At 43.3% G+C, this 20,703-nt stretch overlaps 1 protein-coding gene across 1 annotated transcript in view; it reads left to right on the forward strand.

Annotated features, from left to right (window-relative positions):
- Nucleotides 1–521: 521 nt before the first annotated feature.
- The window catches only part of exph5 (exophilin 5), a 48,530-nt gene continuing 28,348 nt past the window's right edge, over nucleotides 522–20,703 (forward strand). The window contains exon 1 of the mRNA XM_002934939.5: nucleotides 522–764. Coding sequence (XP_002934985.2) covers nucleotides 643–764 — 122 coding nt within the window. The 5' untranslated portion in view covers nucleotides 522–642. The remainder of the gene's footprint in view (nucleotides 765–20,703) is intronic.

A 20,703-nucleotide genomic window follows, 5' to 3' on the forward strand; every position in this document is an offset into this window, starting at 1 on the left:
CCCTTAGGCATAAGCCCCGGAGGTTTTTTCCCGGTGTCTCGGCGGCCCAGTCCAACCCTGTCCAGACCTGCTTTGCACCTACCAAATAGGCTTTACAAAGTTAAAGGGGAAGTAAAGGCTCCATATGAACTGACATACTGTGTAACATCAGCCCAAGGAAGAGCTGCTCTCTGCACTTAGAAGTAAGATTATAAACTGCACTTTGCCAGCAAATAGATGGTGACAGGCCCTGTCCCTGCTACTGTCCCTTTAACAGTTGATGATAATTTGCTAGAAATTACCATGCATTTTACTCTGTATATTACGCCACACACAGACAATGCGTACATGGGGCTTAGAGACAGCCGGTACCGGCAGTCTGTGGGACATTTACTATAACTTCGCGCATCAGTGGAACTGTCAGTAAGGTGTACTGTACGCCCTACCCGTTATTGGCTGGTCTAACAGCCCTGCTTAGTGCTGATTGGCTGGGTGGTGTGTCAGTCAGGGAGGAGGCGGAGCAGCAGGTAGTTATGAACACGCTGAGGGAATGTTGCACAGTGGCGCCGCTGCTCCCGCAGTCTCACATGGAACTTAGGGCTGAGGGATAGCGCCCCATTCATTACTCCAGCGGGTTAATGTCCTTCCTTTCCCTGGAGGAAAATGGCTGAATCTGAGGGGGAAAGGCTGGACCTAAGCTTCCTGGACAGTGAGGAAGCGGATAAGATTTTGCGGGTGCTGCAGAGGGACGAGCAACTCCGTAACACTGAGAAGCAGCGAGTCCGGTAAGTGGCAATGGGAAGTACGGAGATAGGGGGCAGCACTGAGGCTGGGGTGGGAGCAGGTACGGATCCGGTACAGGCACTGCCCCATAGAGATATAACGCTTTGCCCCTTATTCATGTGAGGGAGCGGATTTGGGAACATTGGCATTTGGCAAATGCTGAATCCTTGTATGGAAATCCTAGCCAAAGTGTGGGGGCTGTAAGGCAGGGGTCCCCAACCTCTTGTACTTGTGAGCCACACTCTGATGGAAACAGTGTTAGTGAGCCACACAAGCAGGTGTTCTATGGGGGATGCCAAATAAGGGCTGTGATTGGCTATTTGGTAGCCCATGTGGTCTCCTGGCCTGCAGGGGGCTCTGTTTGGGGTAAAACTGTGTCTGTTTCCAAAACTGGTCTCCAAAGCAGAGATTTAAAAATGGCACCTACTGTGAGGCCCCTGGGAGCAACATCCAAGGGGGTGGGGAGCAGCATTTTGCTCTTGAGCCACTGGTTGGGGATCACTTCTAAAGGGGAATAGGAGGTTGTGCCTGCGAGTGAGGCTGTAGGGGAAGTGGAGGCTGTGCCTGCGAGTGAGGCTGTAGGGGAAGTGGAGGCGGTGCCTGCGAGTGAGGCTGTAGGGGAAGTGGAGGCGGTGCCTGCGAGTGAGGCTGTAGGGGAAGTGGAGGCGGTGCCTGCGAGTGAGGCTGTAGGGGAAGTGGAGGCGGTGCCTGCGAGTGAGGCTGTAGGGGAAGTGGAGGCGGTGCCTGCGAGTGAGGCTGTAGGGGAAGTGGAGGCGGTGCCTGCGAGTGAGGCTGTAGGGGAAGTGGAGGCGGTGCCTGCGAGTGAGGCTGTAGGGGAAGTGGAGGCGGTGCCTGCGAGTGAGGCTGTAGGGGAAGTGGAGGCGGTGCCTGCGAGTGAGGCTGTAGGGGAAGTGGAGGCGGTGCCTGCGAGTGAGGCTGTAGGGGAAGTGGAGGCGGTGCCTGCGAGTGAGGCTGTAGGGGAAGTGGAGGCGGTGCCTGCGAGTGAGGCTGTAGGGGAAGTGGAGGCGGTGCCTGCGAGTGAGGCTGTAGGGGAAGTGGAGGCGGTGCCTGCGAGTGAGGCTGTAGGGGAAGTGGAGGCGGTGCCTGTGAGTCCAGGGGTAGAGGGGGGATGTGCCTGTGGGTGAGGTTGCCCCGCTTTTAGTCCAATGCCAGACTGTGACCCTGCCTGATAGCTCCTACCAACTTAGTGTCCACAGTAAAGAAAAATGGCTGCCTAAACCCAGCTTGCCACTGACCATTATATCCAGAACTTACCCAGGATCTGCCCCAACTGGACTCTGGGCCCTTCTGCCACAAGACCCCTGACTTGACTCCCCACTGTGTTCCTTTGATGGTGACCATGATGGAGACAGCAGATTTAAGCTGCCCATAAACGTTTGGATTTTTAAAAGATTTTTATTATCGTAGGACCAAGCTTATCCTGAAAGATGGTTTAAAAGTACAATTTGTCCATCAACGAAAAGGACCATTTCAAGCTAAACGTCTAGTTGGAACCAGGAAACCTACCTGCTTGGTCCTGTGTACGCAACGTGCGCTCATTTCCGGGGGGGGGGGTAGGCAGGCCAAGCCGAACCAGGTTGCCTAGGGCGCCCGGCACTGGAAGGGGATATGGGAGGCCGTGGCCGGGGTGGTCTGGGACTGCAGCATGGGATGTGAGGTTGGGGATTGTAAGAGGCTCTGACTGTGGGGAATGCAAAGCTCAGACAGTACAGTAGGGGAGATAATAAAGCATGAAAGAGCAACCAATCCCATGTTCCCTTTAATTTTTTTACTGCGTGAACTGATGAAAAACAAATTCCTAATTGGTTGTTTCAGGTAACTGCACTGGTGCAATTTAGAGGCTATGTTAATAAATTAGCCCCTGTGACTAGAGAGATTGAGAGGGGGGAGAACTGGAGCCACTTCGTTTTCTGGTGAGGGCAATTAGTGGTAAGGGGTGGTTAGATGGAACAGCGTGTGGGGTAACAGGGCAGGGGTCATGGGTGAAGCCTAGAAAGATCAGTAAGTGGTAACCTTGGCAACAGATAAGAGGCGGCAGGGGTAATGATGTAGTAGAGAGAAGTACTTGGGGCAGCTGAGGAAAAAATAAGAGACAGGAGGGGGCAAAAGACTTGCTTAGCCTGGCCACCCTGAATCAAGTTGGCAGCTTATTGGCCAGTGAATTAAGCCAAAACATGGCCTGCGCAGCTGATATTTATCTAGGCATTGTCAGATCTCCATGAGGCTGGTTTTAAGTTCTGTTTTATGGATCGGATTGTGGTCCCAGGGGCCAAATGTTCAGATCACTTTCCTTACCAACTCACCGCCTTGGCATACTGTATATTGCTAGCTTTATTCCAGCCAATGAAAGCCTTGCTGACCCGCTGCTGACAGATGGGCACACAGCTCCATAGTGGGCCAAGCAGGAGGCCAGAGGCCCGATGCTAATGTGTCACTGTATGATGGGAATTCCAATTACATAAAAAAAAAGAATACATGCAATAGGAAAGTATCACGTTAAAGAGGATTATGATAAGTAAGTGGGGCAGCAGGTAGATAATTAGGAGCAGTGATGGCCAAGGAGATAAGGGAGGTATAGAGGAAACCAAGGCAGCCCCAGGCTGGTTAGAAAACTGGGATCCTGAGCGGTTCAGAATATATATATATACTATATAGCCACTGACTGGCAGCAATATGACTATTGGGCAGAGAGAGAGAATGATAAATATGTTAGTGGTTCTCTGTTCATGTACTTGATATAAATTGCGGTGGAAAGATGCAGCTTTGTGTACCTTGGCTAATTGGCTTATTATATTACCGTTATTAATGGGACAGAGAGCTTGTGGGGACGCACACACACATAATTATTTTCCCATATTCCCTCGTGGTACCTGCGCTACAACATGAGCTCCGTCCTGCCCTGATGGCAAATAATAAATAGTGCAGGGGTTACACGTCCTCTTTCCTCTGCTTCCTTCCCTTTCCTATTTAACCCATTCCCTATAGGCAGTGACTTGTTAATTTCTGTTATCACCAGGCTATATTTTTCTCTGAAGACACGTATTTTCTTATATTTCAAGTTTTGTTTGTTCCTCTGTTGAACTTGTTGTTTTACCTGCTTTCTGGTTATTTGGATCAGTGGCCCAAGCCCATGCAAGTAGATCTTTAGATAGGGGCCAGAGGACCATGGCAGTAGATGTTCTGCCATTAATCAAAACAAAGTGACTTGGGGGCGGGTTGAATCTTGTTAATTTAAATACTATATATCTGTTCTCTCTGCATATTGTAATATTGACAGTTCTGTGTCATTTTAACCCTGACCTTGCCGAGGGAGAAGTCTGTATGGTAGCGTCACTTACAGCAGTCCCATGGGCGATGTGCCGGGCCTCGGCCTTTCCTGCGTGCCCCATTTATGGACTTGGTGTTATTGTTCTCTGGCCACTATTTATAAGGTTAGTTTCTTTTAGTTGAGTAAATTTATAATAAACCTCAAGCGTATGCTGTACATTGCTATCCTTAGGTTCAGCCAGTGTCTAGGGAAGATACCTTGTGGAGGACCCCATGGGCTATAATGCACCCTGCAGATCCCCAGCTATTATTGCACTACGACATTCCGTTATTTTTATAGGGCTCACATTTTCCTAATGAGAGAATTGGCTGCTCCTTCTGCTCCACTGACCCAAGCACACATCCCTGTCTCTAACTGAATAACAAGAATGTGGATATTAATCATGTCCGAGGAACATTAGCCTTTCACCGTCTGTATACATCCATGCCCTTTGTAACATCCCTGTGTATGTGTGACGTGCTGTAAAGTGCATCAGAAATTCCACTGTGTCATCTCTACAGTGATTGCCTTTGGCTGCTTGCAGTAATGCACCAGCCAGGTACAGTAAAGCTACTACAAATACTATTCAGTGCTCATCTGTTTTCAAAGAATCTGATTGGTTGCAGCAGATAATAAGACCTGGTTCAGATGCACTTTACCCCTGTGGATAGGGTTGCCACCTTTCCTAAAAAATATTCTGGCCCAATTGTAAAGGGGCTGTGATGTAAGGGGTTGGGCTGATAACACTGAGTGGCGGGACAGGTTTGTTCTTGGTGGGTAGGGTAGTATGATAGATGGGTAGGGGTAGTTTTTGGAACCTATAGAGAAGTTTTGGGGTGGGCTGGAGCTGTGGATTTACATTGATTTAATTGATTTCCATTGATTTAATTAGTAATACGGGGCACTGACTTGCCTGGTATTTTACTGGCTAGGGTTGCCATGTTTACTTGTAGCGAAACTTGGACAGATATGTAGGGAGATGTCCTTAAGAGGTGGGGTGATACCACTGGGGACAGGGGCAGCAGGGCTGTGATATCGGAGGTTACCATTGGGCCAATTTCTCTCTGGGTTTTTACAAAGCTGAAACCGGGACCGGCAGTTTTAAACCAGGTAACCCCTAGCAAAACCAGGCTCTCTGGTTTTGAACCGGACAGCTGCCAACCATAGGCTAGGCTGTTAAAATACCTACCGGGGTGTATTCACAATCCTTGCTAATCCAATGTTATATTGCTTGGTTTTTAGTTAGACTCAAAAGAGAGAGGCAGACTAGACAGGCTATTTCAGATTATAATCTAAGTTTGGTCATGTTTACGAAATTGGGTAAATATGCAAAGCTAATAAATAACATGTTGGAGAATGTTTAATTACTGTGCTGTGCCATGGGGGAGTATGGAATAGCCATTTCTAGTACAAGTGACAATCAGAATTCAGACATTCCAGCCATTCCAGGCATAGGTCTATACTGAGAATACTTTTAAAATGGCTAGACAAGATGGGCTGCATCATTATGTAGGAACTGGAGCTGCAAACACTATTTCAGTAGGGTGCTTCATCCATTTATTAATAAATAAGTCTACTTTGTTTGTAATCTGTAATATTGGTGGTTCACATTTACATTAACTTTTTGTATGTTATAGAATGTCCTATATCTAGCAACTTTGCAATTGGTTTTCATTATTCATTTTTTATATCTTTCAAATGATTTGCCTTTCTCTTCTACCTCTTTCCACCTTTCAAATGGGGGTCACTGACCCCAGCAGCCAAAAACTATAGCTCTGTAAGGCTGCAATATTATTATTGTTTTTACTTTTTATTACTTCTCTTTCTATGCAGGCCCTCTACTATTCATATCCCCATCTCTTGTTTAAACTGTTATCTGGTTGCTAGGGTAAATGAGACCCTAGCAACCAGATAGCTGCCAAACAAAATGCTAAATGAAAAACGATAAAAGATTAAAAAAAAAAAAAAAATGAAGACCAATTGCAATTTGCCTCAGAATATCAATGTCTACATCATATTAAAAGTAAACTTAGTGGTGAAATACCCCTTTAACCAGCCACAGAGTCTGATAAAATGTCTCAAAGGTAAATCTCCCTGCCTGAAATAAAAGAAGGTTTCAGCCCCTCCTCCTGGAAACGATACAATTTTGTCACACGCTGTGGCTGGTTAATAAATGGGTCAAGCACAATGCTGCTATTTTGTGTGTGTGTGCCTCTTGTTCCTGCATGAGTTTTGGGGCATAGCGGTGCCTGTACAGGCACACAGATAGTGTATCCCACTGCTGAATAGTTTCATTCACTGAGTGTGGGAACTCGCTCTGTTTACTCCTGCGTCATTCCTACCCACCTTTTGCTGTGAGCTAGTCTGAAACTCACACTGCGCTCGCCCATGGGAAAACACTCGGCAAAGATTTATGGGTGTAATGTTTGCTTTTTTCTTATCTTTGTTCTAAACTGTAATTCTTTTTCTATTTGTTGTGCACATTTTAAAATACAAACTGCGTGCAGAGATGAGGAAATATCAGAAAAACTTGTGTGTGTGCTGGGGCTAGTATATATTGTGTAGAACTCTTCTCTTCTTGCTTTATGGGAGAGATGTTTGATGGGAAATTTATGATATAACACTACTATAGTTTATATAAATACCCTGCTGTGTAGCCCCGGGGGCAGCCATTCCTGCACTGGTACAGCTGGGGTGTTTGCTACAGAAACCCTACTATAGTTTATATAAATACCCCGCTGTGTAGCCCCGGGGGCAGCCATTCCTGCACTGGTACAGCTGGGGTGTTTGCTACAGAAACCCTACTATAGTTTATATAAATACCCCGCTGTGTAGCCCCGGGGGCAGCCATTCCTGCACTGGTACAGCTGGGGTGTTTGCTACAGAAACCCTACTATAGTTTAGATAAATACCCCGCTGTGTAGCCCCGGGGGCAGCCATTCCTGCACTGGTACAGCTGGGGTGTTTGCTACAGAAACCCTACTATAGTTTATATAAATACCCCGCTGTGTAGCCCCGGGGGCAGCCATTCCTACACTGGTACAGCTGGGGTGTTTGCTACAGAAACCCTACAATAGTTTATATAAATACCCCGCTGTGTAGCCCCGGGGGCAACCATTCCTGCACCGGTACAGCTGGGGTGTTTGCTACAGAAACCCTACTATAGTTTATATAAATACCCAGCTGTGTAGCCCCGGGGGCAGCCATTCCTGCACCGGTACAGCTGGGGTGTTTGCTACAGAAACCCTACTATAGTTTATATAAATACCCAGCTGTGTAGCCACGGGGGCAGCCATTCCTGCACCGGTACAGCTGGGGTGTTTGCTACAGAAACCCTACTATAGTTTATATAAATACCCCGCTGTGTAGCCACGGGGGCAGCCGTTCAAGCTGGGAATAAGGAGAAAAGGCACAGGTTACATAGCAGATAACAGAAAAGCTCTGTAGACTATCATTTTATTTATCTGCTATGTAACCTTTGCCTTTTCTCCTTTGAATGGCTGCCCCCATGGCTACACAGCAGCTGGTTTATATAAACTATAGTAGTCTTTCTGGAGCAAACACACCAGTTGTACCAGTGCAGGAATGACTTCCCCCATTGAAACACAGCAGCTGGTTTATATAAACTATAGTAGGGGTTCTGTAGCAAACACACCAGTTGTACCAGTGCAGGTCAACAGTACAATATATTTTAATTACTTTAAAACACTTTCACTTTTTGGTGCTACTGTTCCTATAAAGTCTATTGAATCAGTTATAACAGCTAACATTCTACAGATGCTGGTAAGACGTGCATCAACTAAATCCATATACTGCAAGATCTGGGACAAATTTGGCTGTTCATACGTCAAGCTGCACTAAACTTTGTTCACATACGGATCACTGGGGTCTAGGAGCGCTGACGTTTTCTGCTTGTCTTGTCCCCAGTGCTCTGTGTGTGAGCAAAAAGGGGGGTATCCTGGGGAAGGAGGGGACGGGAGCGGCCTCTGGGCGCCGTTTATGCCTTCCCACCAGCAATTCACTTTATTGCCAGTGGAAACCCATTTCTGGGAGATTAGTCGCCCATGGTAGTCGAGATTAACCGCAAGTGACTAATCTCCCTGTGGGCCTTTGTCCTTAAATGCAAAATGAAAAGCAATAATTCCCTTATTTACATAAATATGTCTCTTTGATATTAGGGCTGCGGCACACGGGGGGGATTAGTCGCCCGCGAAAAGGGAGTTTTGTCGCGGGCGCTAATCTCCCTAAAATGCCATCCCACCGGCGAAAATGTAAATCGCCGGTGGGATGGCATATGTGCCTGCGATTTCCCGAGATCGCAAAGTTTCCTCTCAAGGCAACTTTCACGATTTTGGGAAATCGCGCCGCTGCGTATGCCATCCCACCGGCGTAAATCGCCGGTGGGATGGCATTTTGGGGAGATTAGTAGCCCGTGAAAAGGGAGATTTGTTGCGGGTGACTAATCTCCCGGTGTGCCGCAGCCCTAAAGCTCTGCACAGCACCCTTATGGAAACAAAGGGCAGGTCTTTATCATGAAGTTTTATCTTGGCTGATTAATAAATGACTTGGAGTGATTTGTGTTGCGGCTGCCTGTAGCTTTCATATTCAGAAATAGTCTGGTTATCGGTCTATCTGAACTAGGTAATGATGCTGTGCAAAACTGCTGACCTTGATCTAAATGATAATTATCTAACAAGCATGAAAATGATTACATTAAATATAAGCAGGGAGGGAAGATGAGATATCTTTTAAAGGGATACTGTCATGATTTTTATGGTATACTTTTTATTTCTAAATTACACTGTTTACATAGCAAATAATTAACTCTACCATTTAAAATGTATTTTTAGCTGTAATATTGGTGTGTAGGCGCCATCTCAGTGCATTGTGCCTGAGTCTGAGCTTTCAGAAGGAGCCAGCGCTACACATTAGAACTGCTTTCAGATAACCTATTGTTTCTCCTGCTCCTATGTAACTGGAGGAGTCCCAAGCCAGACTTGGATTTCTTACTATTGAGTGCTATTCTGATACCTACTGGGAGCTGCTATCTTGCTCCCTTCCCACTGTTCTGCTGATCGGCTGCTGGGAGGGGGGATATCACTCCAACTTGCAGCGCAGCAGTAAAGTGTGACTGAAGTTTATCAGAGCAAAGGTCACATGGCTGTGGCACCCTGGGAAATGAAGAATATGGCTAGCCCCATGTGAAATTTCAAAATTAAATATAAAAAAATTGTTTGTTTTTTTAGAGTAGTGTTGTTGTCTTGCATGGTTGGAGGTCTGAGGTTCGATTCCAGCCAAGCAACTGTCTGCAAGGAGTTTGTACATTCTCCTCATCTGCCACATCCATACAAGCAGGTTAATTGACTCCTGATAAAATGCGTTATAGTGTGTGTTAATATGATAACAAGCTTGTCGTTTACACTGGGGCAGAGAATGATGGGAATGATACATGCTGTGTGTAGTGTTAGTGAATATGTCTGCTCTATATGTTCCTCATATGAAGAACACTCACTTTAAACTGGTTGAATAGTATTATTGGCCCTGTTTTATCCATGGAAAGAAACCGTATCTGATATTTCTCTAAGGGGTGGTTTATATTTATTGCTCTGACCCTTTTATATTTCTTGGTTACGTTGGTGTGTTAGAGTATATCCACATATCTTTAAGCTAACAACTCTTAAGCCTCTCTCATTTAACGCCTTGTAAGAAAGCAAACATAGAATTATTGGCTTTGAAAGATTCATTAGAATTCCTAGTATTAATAAGGTAGATCACCTTTAAAGGAGAACTAAATTCTAAAAATGAGTATGGTTAAAAATGCCATGATCCAGGACTTCAAACTTGTCACCATCTTGGAAAGTGTCTGTGACACTGACTCTCAGAAGCTGATCTTAGGGGTCGTTGCAAATTCTCAAGCAGAAAATGAGGTTTGTCTGTTATAGAGGGTGATGCTACAGGGCTGATCATTAAATTCTGTTGCTAATTGCACTGGTTACATGTTGTAATTATCTGTATTATCTACTAATCGGTCTTATGACATTTATATTCTATATATACAGGATAGTGTGAGTGGGTCCCTAAGCTCAGGTAAGTGACAGCAGGGAATCAGCAGAAAAGAAGATTGGGGGCTACTGGGGAATCTTTTAAGGGCACAGATCTTCCCTGCTAAAGAGCTGGTACAGAAACCCAAAACATTATGTACACGTATGGGACCTGTTATCCAGAATGCTCGGGACCTGAGGTTTTCTGGATTAGGGGTCTTTCCATAATTTAGATCTCCCCACTTTAAGTCTACTAAAAATAAATGTTAAATAAACCCAATAGGATTGTTTTGCCTCCAATAAGGATTAATTATATCTTAGTTGGGATCAAGTGCAGGTACTGTTTTATTATTACAGAGAAAAGGGAATCATTTAACCATTAAATAAACCCAATAGGGCTGTTCTGCCCCCAATAAGGGGTAATTATATCTTAGTTGGGATCAAGTACAGGTACTGTTTTATTATTACAGAGAAAAGGGACTCATTTAACCATGAAATAAACCCAATAGGACTGTTTTGCCCCCAATAAGAGGTAATTATATCTTAGTTGGGATGAAGTACAGGTACTTTTTTATTATTACAGAGAAAAAGGAAATACATTTTTAAAAATTAGAATGATTTGCTTATAATGGAGTCTATGGGAGATGGCCTTTACGTAATTCAGAACTTTCTGGATAATGGGTTTCCGGATAAGGGGTCCTATACCTGTACAAGCCAGAGAGGTATTTTGAATCCCAGTCCAGACCTGCTTCTGGTTACCTAACCCCTTCATAAAAAATGAAGTTGACTGCAGGAGGAAACTTCGCGTGACTTTGGAAACCAAAGCAAAGGGCTTTCCACCAGTGACTTGGAAACCATTTTTGGAGCAGTTACGTGCCCCGATAGCAGTGATCTATCATGGGTGAGTAAGTCGTTCTGTGGGGTATTGCCCTAATGGGGGGCTTTAACCAACGACTATGATAGTGACTGAGACCCTTTGATAGTTCCCTATAACTAATGCCTGGGGACCACAACTAGTTATGGCTGGGATGAAAGCTCTGGCCTGAAGGCTTCACACACAGAACTGGTTGAGTAGCCTGGGCCTATTTGGCTGGCCACTTTGCATGTACCTAAGGGCCCTGCTTGTGGGTGTTTGTAGTTATAGTAAAGGTGTAGTGCCTGAGACCGACAGAGAGTCCCTTTGTGCCAGAAGGTGTGGGCGGACAGGTGTGAGTCACTGGGCAGCTGTACAGCGTGACTTTCCCTGTCACTCACCCGACTCAATGTTATGTGCCAAGCACTCTATCCGTATTTACTCACTGCATGGATCCCCCCATTTGCACCTGTGTTTTCACACAAATTGGACGCAATTGTGCTGAAAATGTTCTGTGTGTAATTGGTGCCATTTCCAGCATTTAGCATGAGAGGAACATGCGCGTCCTGTTCTTTTGGCGCAACTGCATAGTGAAGATTCCTGCAGGACATTGTGGGAACCTTAGACTTACCACATGTTTCGGAGGTGGCGGTAGCTCCAGGGATCCTCTGCGTCAGTAGCTGCAAGTGCAGGAACTTCAGAACAGGAGGCAGGAGGGCAGAAGGCATGAAAGGCACCTTTAATGCATGAAATCTTTGTTGTTTTTGCGCTACTGACTGCAGTGGAGGGAGCTCCCCAGCACTGGAGGAGAGAAAGACTGATGGAAAAACCAATTTGGGGGTGACAAGTATCCTTTAAGCAGCCATTTGGAATATCTGGAATCAAAACTGAAATTTTCATCATCAAATGGACCAGAACCAGTATTCTTTAAAGCTGATCCTGTAGAATATGTTAATGTATAGAAGGGACAGTAATGCTTTTTTTCCTGTTTTGTGTTCAAATGCAGAATGAGCCCTCAGGCACCAGTGCAACAAAGGCTTGGGAACTTTAGCTGGTATTGGATGTCAATGAGAGAAACTTGTATTTTTGTAGTTAGCCATTAAAGCTATCAGATTTATGCTTGTTTTAGTGTTTTACCTGAGTGCAAAAGTACATTTTATTTTTTTTTTGTCTACTCACTGACATGGTAAAATTTTGGTTGGGTGTCATTGATTAAAGAATTGGAGGTATTTACATAAGAAACTCAAAATAACATTAGTATGTGGACAGGTGGAAAACTAAGTACATGTATGGGGTCTCTTATCCAGAAACCTGTTATCCCTAAAGCTCCAAATTACGGGTAAACTATCTCCCATCCAGATCCCATTTTAGTAATTCTAATTTTTAAAAATGTAATAATAAAACAGTAACTTGTACTTGATGGTAACTAAGCTGCAGGAATCCATATCCAGTCCTACTGGGTTTGTTCAAAGTTTAAATGATTGTAAACAGATCCATTACCCTGAAAACCGCAGGTCCCAAGCATTCTGGATAATAGATCCAATTCCTGTACTAGAAGCCAGTAGTTTGGGAAGATTAAAGCTAAATTGAGATGGAATTTGACCTCTGAGTTTATAAATCACTTGTTTATGAAGGAGAGTTTGGGTTGAAAATAGTATACGATTAAGAAAATTGATGGTTGCGTGGGGTAGAAACTCGTGGAACAAGCCTAGTTGACAAGTCTGCACTTTTATTCCCAAAATGCAAATGAAAGTCAGGGAAGTACACATACTTTTTGTTGTTCATTAACTAAAGGTGGCCATACACTGCAGAATTAAGCTTCCGAAAATTGGCCAGATGTCAGTTGGGCAGGTTTGTCTCTCCTGTGGGATCGGGGACCGCTCATTGATGTGACCCTTGCTCCAATTGGTTCCTATTTCCATCCTTGTTATCCCTAGGGCCTTAGGTGGGCATAGTGGGGTGAAAGATCTGCTCTCCAAACAGGCAGGTCTTATAGTGTATGGCCACCTCTATTCCACAAGATAACATACTGCCCTAGAGAAATCCTGCAGGTTACCAATGAGGTGATGGTGAGACCTGAACAGAATTCTAAAAAAGTTGATAATCCTGTGTTTTGCCATCAAGTTGACTTTCCTGTCTTTTTGGCCTTAACATGTAAATTGTGTATTTTTTTTTTATTTTTTTTTTTAATGACTTGAATGGCTTAAGACTAGGTAGGTCTCAACAGATGAGTGGATGGTTCATGGATGAGGAGCATTTTTTATTCTTGAAACAACAAATGTATTTTTTTAGCTGTAAAAAATTGTTGTGTAGGCAGCCACCTAAGTGCATTATACTAGCACTACACTATATAACTGCTTTCAGATAAGCTATTGTTTCTTCTACGCAGTGTAACTGGAGGAGCCTTGGGTGAATGGGACTTGGATTTTTACTATTGGGTGCTATTCTCATATCTACCACCCACTAGGTGGGACATTGGAGCATTTTTAGTAATGCAGGTGTCGGGGGGGGGGGGGGGCTTTTACCTTGCTACCTTCCCATTGTTCTGCTGGGGGGGGGTGACAACTTCAACTTGCAGTGCAGCAAGAGAGACTGAAGTTTATTGAAGCACAAGTAAAGGTCCCCATACACCTACGGGTGGGCGATATCGGGGAACATGTAGGCTAATTCGTTTGTTTGGGCAATCGGTTCGGGGGCCGCATCAACGAACCGTTGCGGTCCCCAATCCGACTGAATCTTTTAACCTGCCCGATCGATATCTGGCCAATTTCAGGCCAGATATCTGTCGGGTATGGCTGTCGTTTCTGCCCCTACAATCGGCCCGTGTATGGGGACCTTAACATGGCTGAGGGCACTTGGGAAACTATGAATTTCAAAATTAAATATAAAAAAAAAAAGTTTGCTCTTTTGAAAAACTGATTTCAATGGAGGGTTCTGTTGAAAGTGTGCTATTAACTGATGTATTTTTTTTTTTAAAAAACATGTTTTCCTTTGAGAGAATCCCTTTAAGAGGAGAACGATTTGGTAATAGCAGGACAGATTGAAAAACACTTGAGGGGGTAATGTAACGGTTTGGTTCTTATTATTGGTAGTATGGAGGTGCATGATAAATACAATTTTGTTTTTGGGCTTGCAAAGCATATGTGGGCTTTGTGGTTCTCTGGTCCTGACTAACTCTAGTGAGCAATGGGACTAAACCAGCCCTGTTATGGGTGTGTTATGCGCCACCGTGGGCAGAGAGCTTACCTTGTTAGGAAGGCACCATGGCCAGAACACTTACCTTGTTATTAAGAACACATTCCCTTTGCTTCAGCAAATCACTGATGCATGCAGATGTTTGGCTATGTTATTTTGCTCAAGGATGTCCTTAGTCATTTATTTGCTGTACATTTTAGCAGTGTCGTCCACATCAGGCATAGGTGAGGCTAATCCCATTAACTCAGCTCAGTCACACTGGTCTGGTTTCTCTATGCACTTGGGCTCATTTACTAACACTAGGCAGACTGGCACTAGTACAGTAACTCATAACTGATAATTAGATATTTCAAGGTCTCATTTGCAAATAGCTGTTGATTGGTTGCCATTGGTTACTGCTCCAGGGCAGATTTGCCTGTTAGTAAATATGCTTTAGATCCTGTTTTATAAGTGAGAGCTACTTGTCTGAGAAAAAAAGCATTCCTGTGTATGTCTTAGAGCTAAGCAGGGCTCATTTACAATGCAGTTTAATGTTCAAAGGTCAAAAGTCAGATGCATATTGCTATGTGTTTTTACTCCCAATTCTGCCTTTCTCCCCAAAATTTCAGCTGTTGCCTGCTAAATAGCATCCACCACCACTCTGTTTGGTAAATTGCATACAAGGTGCTTCCATAGTGGGGATGGTGTCACTTCTGGGGTGCCATTGAAGCAGTATTAGCATCCAGTTCACTTCCCACAAGGCAGTTGCAGCTATTGATACACTATATGCTAAGGGAATCGTGAAACTTCTGGCTGGTCCAGGCTCCTGATAATTCTATGGTTCCCTTATGTTCATGCACACAGTTGTGTACAATTCATCATAGTAGGATAGTTTGGAACATTAGTGTGTTTGGATGCAAGAACCTTTGTGCATAGTGCCAATTTTGCATCCACGGTAGGGATTGTTCTTGGATTGAACCCTAGGGAGCTAAGTTCTTATTTCCTAACAGGCAAAAAAAATCACCATAGTTTGCTATGACTTCCCACAGTGCAGCATTTTTTTCTCCCAAAACTTACACCTAATTTAACTGACCACAAATGTTGTACCATTGCATAAATCACACCTGCCCCCATGACATAGACAGGACATAAGCATGTACAGATATGGGATCCGTTATTGAGAAAGCTCTGAACTTACCATCTCCCATAGACTCCATTATAATCCAATAATTTTAAAATTTTCTAAGTAGTTTTTGTTTGTTTTGTAATAATAAAACAGTACCTGTACTTGATCCCAACTAACATATAATTACCCCTTATTGGGGGCAGAACAGCCCTATTGGGTTTATTTAATGGTTAAATGATTCCCTTTTTTCTGTAATAATAAAACAGTACCTGTACTTGATCCCAACTAAGATATAATTACCCCTTATTGGGGGCAGAACAGCCCTATTGGGTTTATTTAATGGTTAAATGATTTCCTTTTTCTCTGTAATAATAAAACCGTACCTGTATTTGATCCCAACTAAGATATAATTACCCCTTATTGGGGGCAGAACAGTCCTATTGGGTTTATTTAATGGTTAAATGATTTCCTTTTTCTCTGTAATAATAAAACCGTACCTGTATTTGATCCCAACTAAGATATAATTAATCCTTACTGGATGCAAAATAGTCCTATTGAGTTTAATGTTTTATTGATTTTTTAATAGACTTAAGGTATGAAGATCCAAATTACAGAGAGACCCCTTATCCTTAATAGTCTTGGTCCAGAGCATTCTGGATAACAGGTCCTATACCCGTATTAGTATTTAACACAAATGTAAAAAATATTCTGCACTTTTTCTCACAAATTTTATTTTTCGGAGCTTTGCAACATGTTTAAATGTTTTTAGTAGACATAAGGTGGCCATACATGTCCAGGTTTTAGTCTTCTTCCTACAAATGTTCAGATATTGATCATACGTTTAAATGCAATGATCTAAAACTCACATTCAGACTGAAATTGTAGGATAAAGCCCTAAAAATAACAAATCGGAGGATGTTCTGAACATGAAATAGTCGTTGGACACCAATTGTACAAAAGTGACTTCCTGGAAATACATTGTAGGGCCCCCAAGGATATAGTCAGATACACAATACATGCACAGATTTTAAGGTTGTCTAACCGAAATGTTCTAACTTGGCTGATCGACTAAATGATCGAGGCGATAATTCGGAGCCCATACACAGTCCGAAAATCATACTAAACATAGTTTTATATGATTTTAGCGGTGCATGTATGGCCAGCTTTAAGGTATAGAGATCTAAATTACGGGAAGATCCCTTTTCCGGAAACCCCCGCTCCCAAGCATTCTGGATAACAAGTCCTGTACTTGTAAATACAAGCCCCCTTTCATTTTGCACAATTTTCATAGTGCAAAATAATTGCATATGTGGTAGGTGTAAAATATGGGGTTCCCTCCACATCGTCACTAGGTGGAAGAGAACGCAGACACTTACTATATGGTGTTTAAATGCACAATTTCCCTGTGACCACTTACCTTTACTAGAAGAAATCTGTCCCCTGTACTTTATCATGAATTTTATTTTTTATTTAATCAGTGAGTGATTTGGGTATATTGAGTTTACCAGTTGGCTTAGCAGCAGCTTCAAACCCCTGTTTTGTATACAGGGCTGAAAATATCACGTGTTGCTCACAGGTAATAAAGTAGGGCCTATTACTTTTGCAAGTTTTTCTGTTGTTATTGTGTCGTACAGTGCAAGGGAAGAGATCGACCACGATGCAGAAGGAGAGCGCCAGCCACACGATTACCATCTCGTAAGGGCTGAGTCGGTACCACTCGGAAATGTTTTACGTTCACTTCTTGCCTTCATAGACACCGGGCGATCTCCATTTGTCATACAGTGACAGTGTATGACCTTCAAGCATTTTAAGAACGATTGCTACAGGATTAATGTGATTAATGCCATACGTGGCCGGCCGTGGGCAGACTGCATTAATAGTTTCACTGACATTTGTCCAGACGGGCATATTTTATTTTCCCATTTAATCTCGTATTGGATTTGACAACTGCATAAAATACACAGCAGCTCTAAAGTTAGTTTGTTAATATGTGATGCATGGGAGAGAAATGAACCAAATCCATCAGTTTAGGGTACAGATAAATAATAAGGAACTTCAAAAGGAAAGAAGTCTTGGGTTCGGCAAGATGATGTTAAAATTGCATGTTCATTGCCATTATTGTAGTAAAAAATAGCTGGTAAATAGCTGGTAACCTTTTTTCTTTTTAGGGGGAATCCATACCAATAGGTTATGGAACCCTCACAAACTAACATATATCGGTACTTTGTCAGTTAGGGTCCTGCTACAATTGTACCCTTGGTAGTACTCTTTTCTAGACAACGCACACAGCTAGTTAGAGGTTCTGTTGAGGTCTCTTTGGCAGGATCTATCCATACTCTAACTATCCATACTATAAGCTAGACCAGGGATCCCCCAACCTTTTTGACCTGTGAGTAACATTTAAATTTTAAAAAGGTTGGGGAGCAATGGAAACATTCTTCTAGGGTGTGACTAATAAAGGCTGTGATTGGATATTTTGTAGTCCAGTGTGGCCTGGCAGACTACTAGAGGCTCTGTTTGGTACTACACATGGTCTTTATGCCGCTAACACTTGCCTCCAAGCCAGGAATTCAAAGTGAGCACCTGCTTTGGGTTACATCCAAGGAACATCCAAAAGGGGTTGGTGAGCAACATTCTCATGAGTCAATGGATGGGGATCACTGAGCTACGCCATTGATGAGCTATGATGGAAAGATGGAACCATAATAGGCCAGTGAGAGGTGTAGGAACCCTGGTGTCAGTGGTTTGTGGCCTACACCAGCAGTCATATGACCGCTACTAAGGATGGATGGATGTGGAGCTGACACTTTCAAAACTGCAGTTTTGGAACTCTTGGGAAGCAGAATTGCTTATATGACGATATGGATTTTGGCTGAGTAGCTTCTAGGAACCTTTTCCAGGGTATTGATCTCTATGGCCGCACTTTCTATTGCTCTCAGCTGTTTCTGGCCAAACATGGCAGCAAATGTCCCTGCTGAGGACATAATGTTGAATGCATCAAGGTTCAGATATTTCCAACAATAGCCCTGCTGCTGTTCTTAAATTGCAGTTACGGTAGGGCTGCACTTTAGGGCCTGTGGCCATCATTCAAATGGATGTTGGCAGTTACTAGTTGGCAGGTAGCTGGCTACATTAGCTAAGGCCAACCTAGTCCTGACCAATCAGAACTAATGGTTGTGTGATTGCTATGAGTAACCTAGATGTGAAAAAACATAAAATACCTTGCTACGCGGTAATCAAAAGTATATCCATAAGAGCAAATAATCTCTAGCATCAAATTTCACCTTACTTCACCTTAATTACTATTCCGTCTTCTACGCCACCCCTCGTCCCCAACCCATTCAGTGCTTTAAGGTATTAAATTGCGGGATCAGTATGCGAGGAATTGTTTTTCTTATTGTCCTCATTTTCATTCCAGGCAAAGAGCAGGCGGAAGAATCACAAAATAATATATTCAGAGAAGAGTTAGAATGGAGCAATCTATTTAGCGGTGGCATTCAGTGACCCATTCCTTCTGCATTTAGTGATTAATCACTTCTCCAAGCTCTCTTACCTCTTTCAAGTTCCATAAATAAAGCGTGTGCCTTCGTCCGACGACTGCGCCTTGTTTCTGTATTCAACACTGCCCCCTGTTGGGTTACATGGGGATATTTATTTCCGTTCTGTCTTTGCTGCTCAAACATATATTAGGGCTCATAGCCACTGAGAACACTGCAACAAAAAGGTGTCAGTCGGCCACTATTTTTCTCTTGACACACTGTGGCTCTGGTTTATTAGTACTGACACAGGTATGCGCAGAGATCCGTGGTCTTCCCTCGTATACATCCCTGTGTTGGTAAGGGTAGGTGGTGATTTTTGATTGTGGCGCTTGGTGCAGAGAGCAGAATTGCCCGGGTACTTGTATCCCAGGGAATTTATAAATGATCCCTAGTAGCTTTTACGGCTTGTGATCATGGGTGCAAGAATAATTGTGAAATGCATCATAAATTGAGGCTGCATTTGAGTTTATATGCACCTTCCTTTTATATTCCACCTGTCTGGTTTTGACCCGGACAGCCTGATTTTCGGTAGGGCTGTCTGGCTCAAAACTGCCTGCCTGGGCAATTGGCGTTCGCCGCGCCGTAGCCCCAACGTGGCCCGCCCCCGTGACGTCACTGCCCTGCCCAGTGGCATCACACCCCGCCTCCCTGCCCCGAGTTCCCGGGCAGGAGAGGTGGCAACCTTAACTCATACAGTTAAATCTGCTGCTATGCATGCATTCACATCATGTAAATAGCATTATGAGAAATAACACCAGAAATTGTAGAGAGCAGGACTCTCCTACTGTAGGCCCGCAGGCCGGATGTGGCCCTCCAAAGGATTTTCATGGCCTGTAGTCTGCTTAATGGCTCCCTAGACTTCCTTGTATGGCATTATTTTAATTTAATCTGGCCCTTGAACATGCTGTATGAAAAATAGTCAACCCACTACATAACGTAATAACCACGTAATAAGCCGGACAGCACTGGTATAGTGGATTGGATTTGATGTTTTTTGTTTTTTTTACATGGCCAGTGAACTAGTTTTTGTTGGGGAAGAAATAAACTTATTAATGTATTACAGGTATGGGACCTGTTATCCAGAATGCTCAGGACCAGGGGTTTTCCGAATAAAGTTATGGAGATCCAAATTACGGAAATATCCACTGAAAAATCATTTAAACATTATTAAACCCAATAGAATTGTTTTGCCCCCAATAGGGATTAATTATATCTTAGTTGGGATCAAGTACAGGCACTGTTTTATTATTACAGAGAAAAGGGAATCATTTAACCATTAAATAAACCCAATAGGGCTGTTCTGCCCCCAATAAGGGGTAATTATATCTTAGTTGGGATCAAGTACAGGTACTGTTTTATTATTACAGAGAAAAGGGAATCATTTAACCATGAAATAAACCCAATAGGATTGTTCTGCCCCCAATAAGGGGTAATTATATCTTAGTTGGGATCAAGTACAGGTACTGTTTTATTATTACAGAGAAAAGGGAATAATTTAACCATTAAATAAACCCAATAGGACTGTTCTGCCCCCAATAAGGGGTAATTATATCTTAGTTGGGATCAAGTACAGGTACTGTTTTATTATTACAGAGAAAAGGGAATCATTTAACCATTAAATAAACCCAATAGGGCTGTTCTGCCCCCAATAAGGGGTATTTATATCTTCGTTGGGATCAAGTACAGGTACTGTTTTATTATTACAGAGAAAAGGGAATCATTTTTAAAAATCAAAATTATTTACTTTTAATGGAGTCTATGGAAGATGGCCTTTCCGTAATTCGGAACTTTCTGGATAACTGGTTTCCAGATAACGGATCCTGTACCTGTATTAGTAAATGCATTGATAGTAATTAATATATGAAAATCATTGATTAGTG

This window comes from Xenopus tropicalis, chromosome 2 (genome assembly GCF_000004195.4).
Source record: "Xenopus tropicalis strain Nigerian chromosome 2, UCB_Xtro_10.0, whole genome shotgun sequence".
Taxonomy (NCBI): Eukaryota; Metazoa; Chordata; class Amphibia; order Anura; family Pipidae; genus Xenopus; species Xenopus tropicalis.